The following is a 19,637-nucleotide window of genomic DNA, read 5'->3' on the forward strand; positions in this document are numbered from 1 at the left end:
ATATATATTGGAGTACCAATAAGAGTGAAAATGTTGAGAAAAGAAGTTGATAATATCATAATACAGTAAAAAATATAGATATAATCAACGTTAATATTATTATAATGCAATATATTTAGAAAATAAATTGGACATACTCTTTCGAAAATTATTTTGGAAAGATCAAAATGGAAGAGCCAAAAAAATAATAAAGAGTATTAACTTAAAAGGATAAAAAACTTATAAGATGGATTCTTTTGGAAAATTATCTAAAAATCATTTAGATTCACTTTTGTTTGTTACAGTTGTGAGGTTAGTTTAACGATTTCAAGAGTTTTTTGACGGATGATATATTGTTTCAAAATGAATAGATATATATTAGTTAGTTGGAAGTATTTACAAAGAAATCCTAAAACAATGATGTAATATATATATATATATATACACATTGAAATAATTACAATTTTGACTCGACTCTACTGAATTAGTTGGGCGTATTGGGCTTCCGAATATCGGAATTTTCACCGAAGAAAATTATAATTTAACTTGTTTACAACATAAATAGCCCATTCTCTTTCAAATTTTACTTTCAAGAAGATGTGCTTGGAAGGGATGAGAAAAACATATGAGAGTTGTAATAAAATATATTAGAAAGAATTAAAGTGAAGGCTTATTAAGTTTATAGAGATTTTGAAATATAAAAGAGTTGGGAAACATTATTTTCTTTTTAAAGGAGGACATGTATCCTTAAGAAGTTCACATGGGCCTCTTTAATTTTATCACTATAAAATTTGTGGCAAACAATAATAAAAATAAAGAAGGAAAAATCAAGAAAGTGCCATATGGCCTCTATGTACAGTTTATTTAGAGATATCAGTATATGTTGAAGAAGTAGATGCAAGAGATTAATATAACTTGACCGTGTCGATATAGTTGTCTTGATCGCTTGAGATTAATTAATTAATAGATAGATCGGAGGTCAGCAAAGTTGACTGGTTGGAGGCTTCCCAATGTGGGATTCGATTACTTTGCATATTAGGGAGAAATACAACTATAGTCTCAAAAGTTTCACTAAGGCTTTATCAGTTCTATGACGTTTACTTTGTCAGAGGCTTTTGGTCCTAACCGTTACTGTCCATTAATCGAGTTCTGATGTGGATATAATGACGTTAAATAATATACGAGTGTCATAAACAATGTCTTCATGGCCAATTTTGTTTAATGACATGGCCTATTTTCAAAGAAGTAAGAGTAAATTGTCAAATTAATCCTTCAAATATGGGTTTTGTCTCAAATGCACCTCAATCCATGTTTTACATCAATCTGACCCTCAACCATTAATATTTACATCACTGCAGCCTTTCCGTCACCCTCCGGTTAAAAAATGAAAGGATCACATTAGAAAAATATTTTTTTATTCAATTAATGCTATGTTCATCCGTAAAATAAATATAAAAAAAACTGAAAACTTGGAAAATATGTCTTTTACGAATTACAGGGAGAGAGATGGGAGGGGGTGTGTGGAGGAGGTAAGATTGGCTGTGGGGAAACCAGACTGAGAGGTAATCCCTTCGGCCGCTCTTCTCTTCGAGGTTGTACATCACCGATGGGACGTGCAACCGCGAGTGGTGGGCACAGAGGAAGAACCCGCCCTCTGTGAGCTCGGAATCGGGGACGAGTTTTGAGTTTTGCTTTTGTTGGATGTGGAATTTAGGGAGACGAGTTGGCAGTGGAGTCTTTGATGGTGGCTCAGAAAGAGGGTCGGGAACAGGGCCGGGCACATGAGAACGGTGCTATTTACTCATCTGAATGGTCACCGAAACTCTTGCAAAAATCGGCAATCTCCCATAAATGTGGGTGGGTGGTTGGGGACCTTCCTGAATCAAATGAAAGAGAAGGGCAATCAATAATAAAAAAAAAAAATCCCTCCTTGTTTGTTTTCTTGTTTCCTGTTCAATTGTTTTCTTATCACTTGTTTTCTTGTTTGCTGAATTGTTTCCTTGTTTCTTATTTAAAAATAAGCCACATCCGACAATTCTGTCCAAAATTTAATGGTAAATAGACGGAAGGGCTATGTTGATGTATATTTTAATGGTTGAGGGTTAGATTAATGTAAAATATGGTTCGAGGTGCAGTTGAGACATAAGCCAACTCTCGATGACCAATTTGGCAATTTACTCAAGAAATAAAGAAACTAGTTTTACCAATTTACCCCTAATTAATCATCGAATTTTCTAAATCAGCCATTACTCCATGGTCAGTTCCTCGTCGACCCTCCACAATCGTCGCCGTCGACGTTGCTGGACATCCACGACCATGGTTATCATGACCATCTCCCAATTGTTCTCAAGCCAACCAAACCAAATTTGACCACAAGGAGCCCACTGGGCTCACCGGCTGAAATTTCGTCCTTCCGCTTCATGTGGCCAAACCATGTTTGTGATTATTAGTCGGAGAGTCAAAATTTCTCCTATAGCTCACGCTCACATTGCTTCAGACGAATATGTCTCACTGCGACAATCATTACACCCGACAAAAATTACAAAAAAAAATCAAGCAACAATCTTAATTCTAATTCTAGAAACAAAAACAAAAACGAAGCTTTCATCAATCAAAGCACGAAAAATCAACAATAGAATGAGTATTAGCACATGCTTTGACTGGGTTTCGGGCTGAAACGACGTGCTCATCTAGTGCTCGGGCTTGCTCATTCCTTCACTAGGCTCCCCGGTTCTTGGAGGCTTCTTCAGATCCCGCCTCCATGATCAAACAAACAAAATTGAGCAAACCTAAAAATAAAAATAAAAAAACTAAAAAGAACTTGAGAGAGAGAGAAAAACAGAGGGAGGTAAAGACCATTTCAGTGAAAGGGAAGACGAGGATGACATTTTGAATATAAATTTTCAGATTGGATTGCGCTGATTCAATGAAGAAGAAGATGGGCGTGACACTCATCGACGGTGATGACATACGCGATCAGGTAGCTAGTGGTTTACCCAATCTGGGATTATCGACATGTTGGCTTGGTTCACAAGTCCAAGATGAACCCAGCCATGAGTTCTACAAGCCATGAATAGCTGCGGGCCTACCGGAGTTACTACCTGCAGGCTCGCCAGAACTACCTAGCTCCAGCAACATAGGAAGAAGATGAATAGTATTACTTTTTTTAAAAAAAATCAATTTCTTTTTTCATTTTATTGAGAATTTGTTTTTTATGTTTATCTTAAAATTGCCAAGCCATTTAAAAATGTACCACGCATACGATTTAAAGTCACGTGTGCAAAAATAAACGACGTCATGTCCACTGTGCAAAGAGTTAATGGACAGTGATGATTAGGACTAAAATTGTTTAACGGAGCAAACGTTATAAGACTGAAAAACTAAAGTGAAACTTATAGAACTCAATATTAAAAAAATACAAACTTTTAGAACTGATGCTGTATTTCTCTCCATTTTAATGTCAAAGTTTGTTAGGAGACATAGTTTAATACAAGGAAACCCTTTAGATCGATCATTGTCTTGAACTAATTAATTAATTATTAATAGGTGATTAACTAAATATAATATATACATATATATTCAATTATAAAAAGCATAATATTTAATAAAGGAGCACTAATCCCACTGTCTATCGAATATAGAACCTCTTGATTAACATGTAAGAGCATACGTCGTTGCGTTACACTTGCTTGATGATTAACTAGATATCTAGATATAAAAGTTCAATAATCTATCATTTAGCTTACCTAATATGGAACCTATCACATGCCTGGATCTGGACTAAATCTCTAAACTCGTGTCGTCGACATTTCTTTAAAGACAATATTGATTTTTCTTTCATCATCCCAGCCAATTATAAATAGGAATACTAATTATCTGGATCCTTACTTATCCAAAAAAAAAAAAAACAAGAAGAAAAAACTATGTATCTTCTTATAATTAAGAAGAAGATACTAATCATCTGGAGCTTCTGTAGCTCCGCATCTACTATTTTTTATTGGAATGGGAATTTCAAATCCCATGTAACGATACTGGGACAATTAGACAAGATCACATATTACAACTAACTCGTGTCTCCGCATCAAGTTTGATTGTCATTTTATTTGCGAGTAAATTCAATCGGGGGCTGTTGGTTGTCAAAGCAGTATGTTGAGCCAAGTTACACTTTGCGAATATCTTTCAATAAGGCTATTATGTTTTCAAACCACGACATGAATTAGGGATTTATGATGTTCAAGCTACAGCTTGAAGGGAAGAACGTACACTCACTACAAGAAAAAGCGTCCATGCCGACGTAAGTCGGGCAATTTATGTTTTTTGCCCTTTCCTGGCCGTCACAGTTGTACCCATGTGCATTTTGTCCGATGTCTTTCTATTGAGTTCAAGTGAAAGTTGACCCGGAGGCTTCCCGACCTAGAATTCGATTACTTTACATGTTTCAATAATATGTCTATGTCTGTTAGAAGGCATTATTTTTTTTCGGTCTCTACCCTGGTATTCAGAACTCAATAGGATCTGATTAATTCAGTTGGGAGATCGAGTATTAAAGGTTATTCTCCATCCCGATAAGTACGCTTCCCGAGGTTTGAACTTGTATTCTTCTCCTTACAGGGGTAAGCTGCTTACCATTCAACCAACACTTTTGTGGATTGTTAGAAGACATTATTTGATACAAGGAAACCCCTTTATATAAATCATTGTCTTGTATTAATTAACTAATTATAAGTGATTCACTAAATATTTAGAAATTAAAGTTCAATAGTTTATCATTAAACTCACCTAATATGTAACCTACCATATATATACCTGGATTTGGACTGAATCTGTAAACTCGTGTCATCAACTTTTCTTCCAATCTTCCTTACCCAAAAAAAAACAAAAAACAAAACAAAACATTTCTTTCTATCATTTATTTTTCAATTTTTTTTTTCGGGGGGCATCGTGTCATTGACTTGAAAAGCAATTAGACGACTTTGGTTGAATTTAGGCAATCGCCGGTCAAAAAATAATATTATAAGTTCATCAACTGGGCCAATTGCATGATTTTTATCTTATCTCCACCGCGAGAATAGACCTGCCTTCTAAAATCAACAATATATGTATGGTTTTTGCGGGTTCATGGAAAGACCAAGCAAGTGAGCAGATCGAAATCATCAATACTAGAAATTTCATTTCTTGGCTTTTTCGACAGTCTAATCCGTAAGACTCTCGTAGCTAGTCCTTCATAAGAAATATATTCAAGCGACAAAATAAAGCAGGAGGTAATTTAGCATCAGCCAGTTCAGACTCATCCAAATTAATTCGAACAGATCATAATCAGCCATAAGGAACTAGCTCTCTCGGACCCACATGCATATATATGTATATATACACACTATATGAAGGCTCGGTGTCCTTTGACTAGGGGTGAACACAAATACCGTGTATACCCGAAATCAATTAGAACCTACCAGTTAGGGTATAGTTCGAGTAACTCATAGTGAAAGTAGGGTAGGGTATGAGTATTAGAATACGAAATTGGTGAAAACAGATTCCGATTATTACATATAAGGTACCCAAAATTGAAATTGGAACCGATACTCGGACCCGGATAATAATTTCTTCCATAATATATAAATATAGTTATATTCAGATATTTTTATATTTTAAAAAATATAATCGCTAATTTAAAAAAAATCTATTGACATTCTATTATGCGTGATTATTGATTATGGATGAGACATTTTTTGTTTTATTCAGCGAGACAAAAAAATTTACAGGTTCTAACCGGTTATCCGGAACCTGTGGTATAATATAGGTTCCGAATAGGTTCCGATTCTAGGAATCAACATGGTAGGTCCGGTTCCAAAATATTGAAATCTGTCCCTTACAGGGTAGGGTCCGGGTATCGTGAAAAAAAAATGATACTTGGACTCGCACACCCCTACCTTTGATGGTTACCAAACATGTGAAAAGTCTAATATACCCATTATTCTTTGCTTAATAAAAATTGTAAATGGGAAATTGATGACACAATTGTCCATCATTATAATATGTAAAAGCTGAGACGCAGCGTCATGGAGGCATCACGATTTCAAAAATAAGAACCCTCAACTTCTCATTTGAATGACTTTTTCACTTCTATTACAAGAATTATACATCTTTTTCTTATATATATTCCATTCAATCATGTGTAGTCGTTCAAGCGTCCAAGTTATTTATACAATATCAAAGAAATCATGAGTTTTCTTGAGAAACAAGAAGTTATTAATATAGGAAAAGTTTTAAAATAATTTAATCATACATCTAACTAAACTTCTAGTTAGATTCTTTTAGATCAACTCCAAGGAGTTCGACCTAGTAGTTAAGCAAGAGTTTCAGCATCCATCCGATCTCGAGTTCAAAACCCCTTGGAGCCACCGGAACACCTTTGGTGTGATTACACGCTCTGTGCGTCGTCGGGATTTTACGGAACCCCGGAAATACGATAAAGATATAGTATATATTAAGTGAATACTTGCCATTAACAGTTATCTCTAACAGAGAAAGATCAGCTAGTTGCACCTCACAGACTTATGCTTTACACAATAAAAAATATATTAATGTCAAAAGAAGCTTAATCTTAATATAGATAGAGAAAAGTTTCTAATTAATCAAGTCTTAGTTTAATGGTTTCATATATCATGAAGAAGTGCATGCAAGATACTAATTAATTTAAACACATCTTTACAGTTGTTTTGGTCGCTTGACATTAATTAATTAATAGATAGATTGGAGGTCAGCAAAGTTGACGGGTCGGAGGCTTCCCAACGTGGAATTCAATGACTTTACAACATTTAATTATGTCTATGTCTGTTAGAAGACATTGTTTAATGCAAAGAAAACCTTTAGAACGACCATTGTCTTGAATTAATTAATGGAATGATAAATAAACTAAACACGAAAATTAACTTCAATAATCTGTCATTTAATTTACCTAATATGGAACCCACCACATGCCAAGAACTGGAATCTCTAAACTCGTGTCATCGACTTTTCTTTTTCTTTCTTTCTTTTTTGGCCGCCGTGTCATAGGCTTGGAAAGCAATCAGACAACAATGGTTGAATTTAGGCAGTTCCGCGCGGGTCAAACAAAAATTTATTACGATCAATTCGACCTATTGCATGATTTTTTTAGAGTGCACCCTAGTATTCGGAAGTTTAATGGGTATCGACTAATCCAATTCGAGCAGAAACAGTCTTCTAAAGGGTAAAACTTTACTAGCATAAATCTTCTCCATTCACAAGACTTGAACCAAGAACCTTGCTTGAAGAGAAATGAGCGTCGAGCTATTTGAACCAATTCATATTCGTCCTATTGCATGATTTTTATTTAAGAGAAACTATCAAAATAGTCTCTGAAGTATAAGGTAGCCATCAATTTAGTCCTCAAAAAATTTTTGCCATCAAAATTTAAAAATATCCTTCAACTTCAATCATCTATCAAAATAGCTCGACGTTAAATCGGACTAATGAAAATCTAATGTGACTGGTCACATGTAATAACACCGTTAGAAAATAGTCCATGTCAACATTAGTTCACGTGGACAGTCACATCAGCTATTTCCGCTCTGACTTAAAGTTGGATTATATTTGACGGATGGAATTAAATTTTAAGTGATGATTTTGAAGGCAAAAGTTTTCTTGAGGACCAAAAGGCTTCATGCAGGAAACTTCAGTGACCATTTTGATATATTTTTTTCTTTATTTAATCTCTACCACCTTGTAGACCTTCGTTTGGGAACTCACTCTAATCTATGTAATTACATTAATTCGGCCTACTCTCACGAAAATTTTCAATCTGTGTAGCGAGGGCCTTAGGACAAACGTTTAGCTCATGATGGTTCGTCTCTTCGAATCTTCCCATTAATATTTACTTAGATTTTTTCATTTTTTCTATCTATAATGTTTTTATACTATTCTTGACTTTTGCAATTTACTTAAAGATGTTAATTAATAACTACTCCCAAAATATTTTTATTTATTTCTTATCTTTTGCATTATAAATTTTATAAATTCAACAATATCAATTAAAAATAAAAAAGCCAAATACCGGAAAAATGCGCAAGGTACGTCCTCCTCATCATTTTATAATGCATTAGCATTAGGCTCCTCCTCTTTCTCGGTCTCATCATCGATGTGGTCATCCTCGTCTCCGGAAATATCGTTGTCATTCTACTCAAATTGATGACCAAATTCTTGCGTAGCTGCATCGTAAACCATCTCTTCAACCCTATTCAGTGGATCTTGGAAATCCAGTTGTTCAGTGTTGACATGAGTTTCAGCTTTCTCCCCATGTTCGATCCAAATCCAATAATTTGGTTTAAATCTCTACTTTAGTAAATGCAGATGAACATCTAGATCTGATAACAAGTCCTCTCGCCTTTTGCATTTCAAATTATTGCAAGGACATTCAATTCTGCGTTCCTTCTTAAATAGATCCAAACCAAAAGCATGTTCTATAAACTTCTCAGCCCCTTTAATGAACTACTCTTGGAGGCCCGCATGAGAAGGGTTAGTCATATGATACATCCACGATCGATGCGGAGGAATATTCATTATCTTTATATTCACAATAAATAAAAAGGATCACTAGCTATAATAAAAACTTTAATATTAATCGTGCATAATTTGATATTTGTAAAAGTTTTATCTATATACAATGTTCTTATCTTAAAGCTAGGGTTTTGATGATGAAACATTCAATTTAATCGAGAATATTTTGAATCAGTAATACTTACTTGACAAAGAACAAAATACGAGCGATGTAGAATCAATGGATGCTTTAGATTCGTCGAAGATGTCGTTATACAGGGCGCAGGGGGTAAAGGATGGTCGAATTGAAAGGGAAGAGAAGGAAAACGATAGAAGCTGTTCTATTTTCACAATAATCTGTGAAAGAAATAAAGATGGCGTGTGGATTAAGTTTACTAACTATGGCCGGAATTGGGACCGAAATTTTCGTCTCTACAGTTTCCGTCTCTGTGGTTAGGCCAGAAATTTCCGTCCTAGTTATGTTGAAAGGTGGACACCGGATGCCCCATTCGTGAAACGACGTCGAAGGCATGGAGATGCAATATTTGTCTCGTATTAATCCAAATGTTTTAGACGGATTTGCTCCGTCTTAAAATTTTTGTCTCTACTTATACAGATGAATATTTCAGTCTGAATGTTCGCCTTTCTGTATATGAACGCCTGTTTTTGACGGAATCGTTCGTCCTATTGGGACAAAACTTTCCGTCCAAAATTTTCGTCTATAAAAGTTTGAGACAGAAGTTCCATCTCAAAATCCATCTCTATAACCGTTCATAATCTGTCTCTAATTTTAGATGGATATATTTTCGTCCCTATCGTCCGTCCCTACGTGGCGAATTTCTTGTAGTGTATGATTAGTTTATTATTAATTGCTGGTTCATGGAAGACTTTTTTGAAATACCGAGCAAATTGTCGAATGACCAGCAGATCGAAATCATCATTAGAAATTTCATTTCTCCTCTTCAACAGTCTAGTCCATAAGAACGAATATATTCATGCGACAAAATAAAGCAAGAGTCTTTAGGCATTAAGCTGTTCAGAGTCATCCATATTAAATTGGATCGATCGAAATGAGCCAATAGGAACATATATTTGAAAGAAGGTCCTATTAGATATTTCTATTATAGATCAATTTGATAAACATGGCAGTTTTATGTAATTGGATATTTAAAGTCAATATTAGAGAATTTATAATTGTCTTATCTATTTAAATATTATTTTCATGATATTTCTTTCATCATGCCAGCCAGCTATAAATAGGTGAATTAGTAATGCTAACGACCGATGGTGGCCTGTGCATGTACGGGTGGTGTTATTATTTACAAACCTTGTGGTACTTGTATATTTGCATCGTTTGATATAATTAATTATGGATAGGTATAGTTTAATGTTAGGAGCTTACTTCAAAGGGTCCAGATGGCCGATAGGTTGCCTTAATAGATATAACTTGATGAAATAGGCCATCTGTAAGAGACAACATAATGTTTTATGTGAACCGGGCCATTTATTTATTTATTTTTACCATATACATCAGCCATTCAATTGTAAATTGCTATTTGTAATCTTTTTGTGCTGAATTCTCGTTTTGTATTTATTGTGTAATTCATTGTCGGAATGCAATTAGCATAGATTGCTCTATTGAAAAATTCAGAATTCTCGTTTTTTATGTTAAAATAGTAATGACAGAGCTCTATTGAAAAATATATGCTTTAATCATCGATTTTATGTTGAATTCTCGATTTTGTTATTTGTATAATTAATGAGTCGAAATTATAATGCAACATTAAAATTAAATGTAAAAAGAAAATTTGTCTTAAGATAAAAAATAATACACATAAAAAGTAGTGACTACATCTCTATAAATGGATTAATCATCTAAAAAAACGCGATGTTCACATTTTTCTTAAATATAGTACGACCTTTAGAAAATAAAGTAGAAAGACACTACCTTTGCATTTGTTTCCTAAATATAGCTCGTCCTTTGGAGAGTAGCACAGAAAAGCACAACATTTGCACATTTTCTTTAATATAGCACGACTTTTAAAAAATAGCATAGAAAAGCATAACATTCAGGCACAGTCTTCTTTTTTAACATGTTAAAATCGTAGTTAAACTTGAAGGTCGTGCCTCTCTGCGCTATTTTTTAAGTATAGTACTATATTTAGGAAAAAAGTACAAAAGTCATGTTTTTTTGTACTATTCTCTAAATGCCATGTTATATATAGGAAAAAATACAAAGGTCGTGTCTTTTTATGATAATTTATAAAAGTCGTGCTATATTTAGGAAAAAGTGTAAATGTCGTGCAAAAGGTGATTAACCCTAAATTAATCAAGACAGGACAACAAAATTTCTATCAAATTATAAATTGAACGAATGTATTTTCCTTTTTATTGAATTAACTCATGCATTTCTAATTTAGCCCAATACAATGACAAGTAGTAAGAGAAAAATCTTTTTTATTAAAAATTTACAATTGAATAATAATAATAATAATAATAATAATAATAATAATAATAATAATAATGGTAAATTGCACTAGTGGTCCAAAATGTTTTACAAATGTTTTATTATGGTCCAAAAAGTTTTTTTCGCTACATGATGGTACAAAATGTTTCAAAGTTGTTTCATGATGGTACAAACCGTTAATTGGCCCTAACGCCGTTAACATTTTGCTGACGTGGTGCGTCCTATGTGTCACTTTTGTTACGTGGAATCAATCATAGTGCGCCACGTCATTTAAAAGAAAATAAAATTTTAAAAAGTCCAAAAAAAATACAAAAAAATAAAAAAATACAAAAAAGAGTAAAAATTTAGAAAAAAAAATAAATTAAAATTTAAAATTTTGAAAATTTTAAAATTATTTTTAAAAAATTTAAAATTTATTTATTTATTTTTAAATTTTTAAAAATTATATATAATTTTTAATTTAATATTAAAATTATTTTTAATTTAAAATAATAAAAATTATTTTTAATTTTAAATTAAAGTTTTAAATTAAAAGGTTTAAATTATTTTTAAAATTATTTTTAGAATTATTTTTAAAAGTTTTAAAATTTTTAAAATTTTAAAATTATTTAAAATTTTTCAGCCACGTCAGTAAGGAGGTGACACGTAGTAGCCACGTCAGCGTCAGCTTGACGGCGTTAAGTTCGAGTTGACGGTTTGTACCATCATGAAACAATTTTGAAACATTTTGTATCATCATGTAACGAAAAAAACTTTTTGGACCATAATGAAATATTTGTAAAATATTTTGGACCACCAGTACAATTTACCTAAATAATAATAATGAAATTATGAAACAAAAAAAAATCTTTTTTAATCTTTGCCTGAGAAGTCAAAAGATAAAATGACAAAATTATTTTTATTATTTAAAAATAGAATTATAATATAATTAATGTTAAGAAATAAAGGAAAATAAAAGAATTTGCAAAAGTACTAAAATATTATATACTCTGTCTATGTATGCTCAAAACTTTATAATTTTATTATTATTAGATTATCTGAACCTTTATTTATCCAAAAAAAAATATCAGTATCTTTTTAGTAATATTAATTTTTCTTTTATTAATCCACGTTCTTTTTTTTTTATACTTATTTGCATTGTTATCAGAATCGGACCGGACCGGCCGGTTCGACCGGTCGGACCGGGAACCGGCACCAAGTCCGGTCCGGTTCGCCTAAAAACCGAAATGGCAGCTTTGAACCGTCGGACCCATTGAACCGGCTGATTTTAAGCAAAATTTCATTAAACCGGCCGGTTCTATGGGTTTTTATGGGTTTCCTATTTAATGTAAAAATTGGTTGGTTGTGTAAGGATTTGAACTCATGACCTCTTGCTTTTCATATTAGCATACTACCAACCAAGCCACCACCACTTTTTTGTTCTTTTAACTCTACTTTTAAGTACTTATTAAAATAAAATATTTATTTTGAAGTAAGAAATATTAAATATAGATACTTTCTTATACTATTGTTATATTTCTTTAAAATCATCATACTTTTATCTTAATTATCATAATTTTTTTAATAATATGAATATTTATTTTATTTTAAATAAACGAGCGGTCTGACCCATCGAACCCCCGGTTGGACCCATAAACCCATGACCCCGTACCCCTTCCGGTTCATCATCCGGTCCGGTTCTGATAACACTGCTTATTTGTCTTTTTTCCCTCCCCACAAAGAAGTTCTAAGACCCGAAAATGGGACAGGGGACGGGAAAAAAAGGGGCGTCGCAAGTAAAAGTGAAAGTTGACCAGGTCGGAGGCTTCCCGACGTGGAATTCAATTAGTTCACGCGTTCTAACATGTCTATATCTGCTAGAAGAGACGGTGTTTAATACAAGGAAACCCTATAGATCAATCATTTTCTTTTATTAATTACAATCAATCAATTACTAAGTGGTTAAGTGAATGAGTGCTTCTAGAATTTTCCTAAAGTAAATACCTATAAATAAAAGTTCAATAATCTATCATTTAACTTGATATGGAACCTACCATATGCCTGGATTTGGACTGAATTTCTAAACTCGTGTCATCGACTTTTGTTTTTGTTTTTTCAAGGCAACCGTGTCTTTGACTTGGAAAGAAATCAGACGACTTTGGTTGAATTTAGACAGTTCCATCGCCGGTCAGGAAAAAAAAAAAAGAATCTTATAAGTTCAATCGGGCCCATTGCATTAATTTTGTTTATTGTGTACTGCCGGATAAGACCTGCCGTATTTTCTTACAGAAATACCAAGCAAATTGTACGTTGAGTGATGAGCAGATCGAAATCATCGTCAATATTAGAAATTCCATTTCTCCCCTTTTTCAACAGTCTAGTCCATACGACTCTCCTAGATAGTCCTTCATAAGAAATTCATTCAAGCGAGAAAGTATTGCACAGAGTTATTTTAGCATTAGCTGGTTCAGACTCATCCAAATAAATTCGAATTGATCGTAATCAGCCATGAGGAACTAGTTTGCTTGGACATGCGCAAATTCTTTTAATCCGATTCGACCATGTTTCTTCGGCAGAAGCAGAGTACAGACCCACAGCATCTGATATTCCTTTTGGAATGTGAATTTCAAAACCAATGCAACTATACTATGATAGACAGCTTCACATAGCTAACTTGTTTTTGTCACAAGCACACATCAAGATTGCTATCATTTTATTCGCAGGCACGTCAAATCTGCAGGAGTTGTTGTCACATTAGTACGTCCCAACCAGGTTTCAGCTCGTGAATATTTTTATCCGAGGCTATATATTTTCAAATCATGTTACGAATTAGACATTTATGATCTTCAAGCTCGCCACCTTGAAGGGGAGTATTGCATATGAATATCTTTTTATTTCATCCCCAATACTCCTCGATGCAAGTTAGGCAATTTATGTTTTTACCACAATCAATTAGTTGATCCTATTGTTGCCTTCCCTGGCAGGCTCGGTTTTACTCATGCGTATTTTTTATTATGTCTTTCTATTGAATTCAAGTGAATGTGAGAAAAATCACTAAAACTCAATACAGGGGGACCCCGTCTGATTTCTATACTTTCTTTTTTGTTTGTATCTTCTTTTGATTTCAAATTGAGGAAATGATGAAGAATTTCTCACAGAAAAAGAGAAAAATCTCATCAGAAAAACAAAATCCAACTTTTCAATTAGGTATGAACGCCGGCAATGGCCAATCTCTTTGGGTGCAACACCAAACAACTACCACCACCAAAAGCTACATGACTGACCAATGCGGGAAACGTGTTCTCATTTCTCCAGTTTTCTCCGGCCTTAGTGGAGCCATGTCATCTGTCGAGGTTGGCTTTGTCAGGTTGGAGTCATTTCAATTGAAATGATGATGATTTGGTACGTATGAACTATTAGTATTGAAAAGTATAGGCATCATCTCCACTCAGATGGTTAATTAGAAGGGCAGATTTCAAATGTGATATAAAAAGCTTTACAATAATGTGAACTCATAACTGGAGATCCCTAAAATTTTTAAGCCCTTACTCGTTCACATTACGACATAAACAGGAGGGTTTCGAGGGTATGCTTGCGTATAATTTATCTATGTAGTCACAAAAACAAAAAATAAAATAAAATAATTGTGAGAACTATCAACAGCCCACTGCCTCGTGCTTGTTGAGGACTCAACATGTATTCATCTGCTCCTCAGTCTACAAGAGATTTACCATGGTATTAGAGCTTGGTTTTAAGTGGCTGTTGCTGGCAGCACCAAAGACCGCGGTCCGAGAGCCAAACAATGCATCTCGTGTGAGTCCAGTAGGCCAGAGTGGAAGAGTTTGCCCTCGGTCCATGCTCGCGAGAGCAAGAGTGCAATAGATTGTCTGCCTTGTGTTTAGTAGTTGACGGTGAGTGTCTACCGGCACACGGCACGTGGGCGAGCGAGACTACCCCGTGAGATCAAATATTGAAAATTGATTGATCCCACATTGCAAAATTACTTGAAAAACGAAGGGATGTGATAAAAATTTCCACGAACAATCGAACGGTTTGAATGGGACGTGAACCCATCTATTTGTATAACCTAATTGAACTTTATCAGAGGTGGGTGTGGTTCTACTCGACTATACCCAGTGTACCACCCATCAAATATCATAAACTCATGTAATTCCATGGCGGTAAGGGTCCAGTATTAGATGGGTTTGCTGGTGGACCGTACATTACAAGCCCATTGGACTCATGCCAAGCCCAGTTTCTATTAGGCCCATCTAGTCAGCCCTTATCATAACGCAGTGGCACTCCCCCATTTCAGTAGAAATATCCACCCAAAACCTTTTTGATAGAGGCAAATCAAAATGCATTGCCTATAGAAGTGAATAAGATGGGGAAGTTTCGAGTGGCCAAAATATTAATTAATTATAATTATTTTCTCATATAATAAGAGCCGAGCTAATTACTAAAACTCACTATATAAGCTATAAATGTAAACCCTCATCTCCTAATTTTCCTACTCTCTTTATTTTATTTTTTCAGTGTGCACCCTTATACCAAAAAATCTAATGAGCTCCCACTAATCCATTCGAGTCAGGTCGGCCGACTTAGGGATAAAGTTCTAAACTTAACATTGATTAATTACGGATATACATTACCAAATGATTCCCTTAATTCCAAGAGAATTTCTAAACTTTTCATTAATTTACCATAAGTATCTATTATATGCAATATTTTTTAATTTCAAATAGAGTCATGAACTTATAATTTATCAATTAATTTTATAAAAAATGTAAAAGGATTTTTATATTTTAGAAAAACTTTCATCATCCCAATATCAAAATTATAGTGGAATATAATGGACGTGAATTTTGTTGGCTATCATAAATTAATTACTTCATGTACTATAATTTATTATAATTATGTGCAAGGTTAGGGAATTCGAGAATTTGTGTAGATTTGGTGGAGCTCCTATAAATTTGACTCGTAAATTTGATTGGTAAATTGGTGAATTCGTGTAAGTTTAGGCACGAAGATATAATTGCAACTATTTATTCACAAAAATAAATAAAAGTTTAATACGTAAATATTTAATAAACTAAAACATTCGTTCTATATAAATCCAAAATAGTCCAATTTAATAACCATGGATGTGATTTCACCGAAAAAAAATCATGGATGTGACAATTATTGGGGTTTTGACGGAAAAAAGGGTAAATTATACTGGTGGTATAAAAAGTTTTAATAATGTATCGGGTTGGTCCAAAAAGTTTTTTTTGCTATTTGATGGTACAAAATGTTTCAAAGTTGTAATGTGATAGTACAAACCGTCATCTTGCCATTGACGCCGTCAAGCCGACGTTGATTGTGCAAAATCGATTTTTGTGGGGCTTTACATGATGATGCAAAATGTTTTGAAATTGTAACTTAATAGTACAAAATGTTTTACGCAAGTTACATGATGGTATAAAAGTTACAGTCTTGTAAAGGACGGCTTGACGACGTCAATGGGGAAATGACGGTTTGTACTATCATGTTACAACTTTGAAACATTTTATACCATCAAGTAGCAAAAAAAACTTTTTGGACCAACCTGATACATTATTAAAACTTTTTGGACCACCAGTGTAATTAACCAAAAGAAAGAGAAAAAGAAAAATACAATTATGATGGTTCAAATGGAGAATTTTTCAGACCTAATACCTTATTGGGCTGGGCCAATCGAGTTAATTTTTTTCAATATATATTCTTTAAGCAAATAACCAACTCACGAATCTACTAAATTCAACGAATTAATTCAAGAATTTACCGAATTTACCAGCATTGTAAATTTACTCCGAATTTATTTGGTTCCACCCTGTAAATTCTTAAATTCATGTGATCTATACAAATGATTTCGTGAATTTAATAACCATGATCATGTGCATACACGTGAATTCTCCTAGTAATGATGTGCTATCAAGTATCATGTAATATGTATAGTGAGATAATATTGTGTAGGCTGATTAAATTCCTATATCAAGTGTCGTGGTCAGCCATTGCAATTTTACACTAGCTACTTTATACCACCAACAAACGTCGTGTACGCACAACTGCAACGGGCAGAAGTTGCGTCTTAATTTCTGATGAAAACTTTCAAAATTACATCCATAAGATGAAATCGAACAGCTGGAGTTTCCATAAATTGTGTTGTCATATACCTAATTTTACTTGATATATCTCTAGTAAAGAGAAATATATACATATGTATATATTGCTTGCAATTACAAATCCGTGGCACCTTCCCATGCAGCTTCGAGGAAGGAGAATCCCTGCTATATGTCATGTAAGATAAGGCCATCAACCATATCATATTCATATCATTGTTATGATCCAACCCGGAAGACTCCCTTCACATCACAACAATTTCTCCCATTCTTTATTTGTACGTTTTCTTCCCCCCACGTCTCTCTCGTTTCCCAAACACCCAAACGAAACATTTAAAGCCACGTCCACATCAATTCATTAATTATATACATTCATCTAATAATAACCTTGTAAGTAGGTCTATATTATTATATACGTACATACTCAGTCGATCCAATTTGATATTTTGTATCTAGGTTGTTTGTATCCTCAAAAATCTCTTCTGTTACTACCGATTGACGTTCATGTCCGAGTTATATTAAATACGACCGTGCCCACAACTTTTCTGTGCTTGTGATACCTATCATACATGTAATATCATAGTTACGTTAACCTTTAGGTTTTGTTGTGACGCATTGAGGTCTCGTCGTGTATGACTGGTGAAAATGACTAACTCGTACAGATATATATTGTCGCCGAACATTGTATTTGATTCCAAATCCTCCTCTCCGGTTACTTCACTGTGCTAGGATAATCTTATGTTTCTTTAGATCACGGATATCATCAATTTAAATAGCTGAAATTAATTCTTTTTGGGTGTCGGCTTTGCCTTGATTATGAGGTGCTTCTAGCGGATTTAGAAACGCCTACATAGTATGTATATATAGTCTGATCAATGAGAATTCAATTTGCCATTGAATTGCAGTTTCATGAATGTGATATTAATAATTTGAGCTCTACAATTAGGTCAATTTAGTACGAACCGATGCCTCACTTCCTAGAATTCTTCCTCCAGGCAAATTTTTCCTCTCACCACCTTCCTATATAAATCCAAAGGAAGTTTCCCATCTCCCACACTCTTGCATCGTCTCCCTTATATATAATGTAACAATCTCTCCACCATAACCACACTGATCCACACACTTCTTCCTATTCACTTCCGGTGAAAAATTTATGCTAATGTCATCCCCACGGGGCCGAGGCAACCGACCGCCGCTCATTTTTGAGGATTTCTTCCCGCTGATGGTGGAGAAGCTGGGGACGGATGGGTTCATGGAGGAGCTAAGCAACGGGTTTAAGCTTCTGGTGGACAGGGCCAAGGGAGTCATAACATTCGAGAGTCTGAAGAGGAACCTGGCGCTGTTAGGATTGGAAGGAATGAGCGATGAGGATGTGATGTCAATGCTGAGAGAGGGTGACTTGGACGGGGATGGGGCGCTGAACGAGAAGGAGTTTTGCGTGCTCATGCTCCGGTTGAGCCCCGAGCTGATGAAGGACTCCAAGGAGTTGCTGGAGGAAGCGATTTATTTAGATGATTTGTAAGCTTGGAATTGATTTCCAGCCAAATAGAAGAGGGAAATTTGTCCTGCGTGGGTACGAATTGATCATGCATCTGTGATGATCTCGAATAGTCAATAAGTCGTATTCTGCATTTAAATATTTATTTTATTTTAATTCTAGGCAGTGTCAGGAAGAGAAAAAGAAAAAAAACAATGGAAGTTTCTTGGCCCTACGTTAATCAATTCATTTTGTCCTTTAGTGGAATTATAAGATTGAATTTTTCGGCTATAAGAAGAGACACCTAAGCTTAATCCAAGATATTGAAAAGAAAATTTGAATAAATAAATACTGCAATCCTTTCGAATTTGAAGTTTCTTGGCCATACGTTTTGTTAAACTTCTATACTAAATCTCTCTTTCTCAATAAGATTGCATTTCTGCTCATAATAATAATAATATACAAAAACAAAATGGAACTGCAAATTTTATCTCGATCTGTTCCAGGAAAGAAAAAATTACCCTCAATAAGAACAGAGAAAATTCTAATTTGGATTTTCAACAGTTAAAATTTTCATATATTTTACTTTTTATGCTTTTTATCTTTACTTGGGTCATAAGCCTCCCCTCTAAGTTAAAAAGAAATAAAACATGCGGCCGATATCCTTGTAGCGAATATTGTGGACTCATAAAAAAAATTAGGATGGAGGTTTTCTTCTTTTTTTTTTTCTTACAGTAATTGAATTAAAAAAAACAATTATGGTAATAGATAATATTTTTATTGTTAGATTTCAATAGGAAAATCTCGTCTGTATATGTAATGATATTTATATAGAATAACAATTTCATTTGAATAAGTTCTCGAAGAAAATAAACTCAGCGGAAAATGAAATCTTGGAAAGGGAACTAATTCCCTATGTTTGGTAGGGTATTGAAAAGTAAAGTTGGAATAGGAAGGGACAGGAAGAAAAATGTTGAGGTGTAACGAGAGAAAGAGAGTATGAATGAGGAAAATTAATTTCCTTGTTTTTTAAAGAATTCAC

The 19,637-nt window shown here is 34.0% G+C and overlaps 1 protein-coding gene across 1 annotated transcript; it reads left to right on the plus strand.

Annotated features, from left to right (window-relative positions):
- Positions 1-18,058: 18,058 nt before the first annotated feature.
- Positions 18,059-18,886, plus strand: LOC116202429 (calcium-binding protein KIC-like). The gene has a single exon (XM_031533973.1). The coding sequence runs from the start codon at positions 18,272-18,274 to the stop codon at positions 18,638-18,640; it is 369 nt and encodes a 122-aa protein (XP_031389833.1). The 5' UTR covers positions 18,059-18,271; the 3' UTR covers positions 18,641-18,886.
- The last annotated feature ends 751 nt before the right edge of the window (positions 18,887-19,637 follow it).

This window comes from Punica granatum, chromosome 4 (genome assembly GCF_007655135.1).
Source record: "Punica granatum isolate Tunisia-2019 chromosome 4, ASM765513v2, whole genome shotgun sequence".
Lineage (NCBI taxonomy): Eukaryota > Viridiplantae > Streptophyta > Magnoliopsida > Myrtales > Lythraceae > Punica > Punica granatum.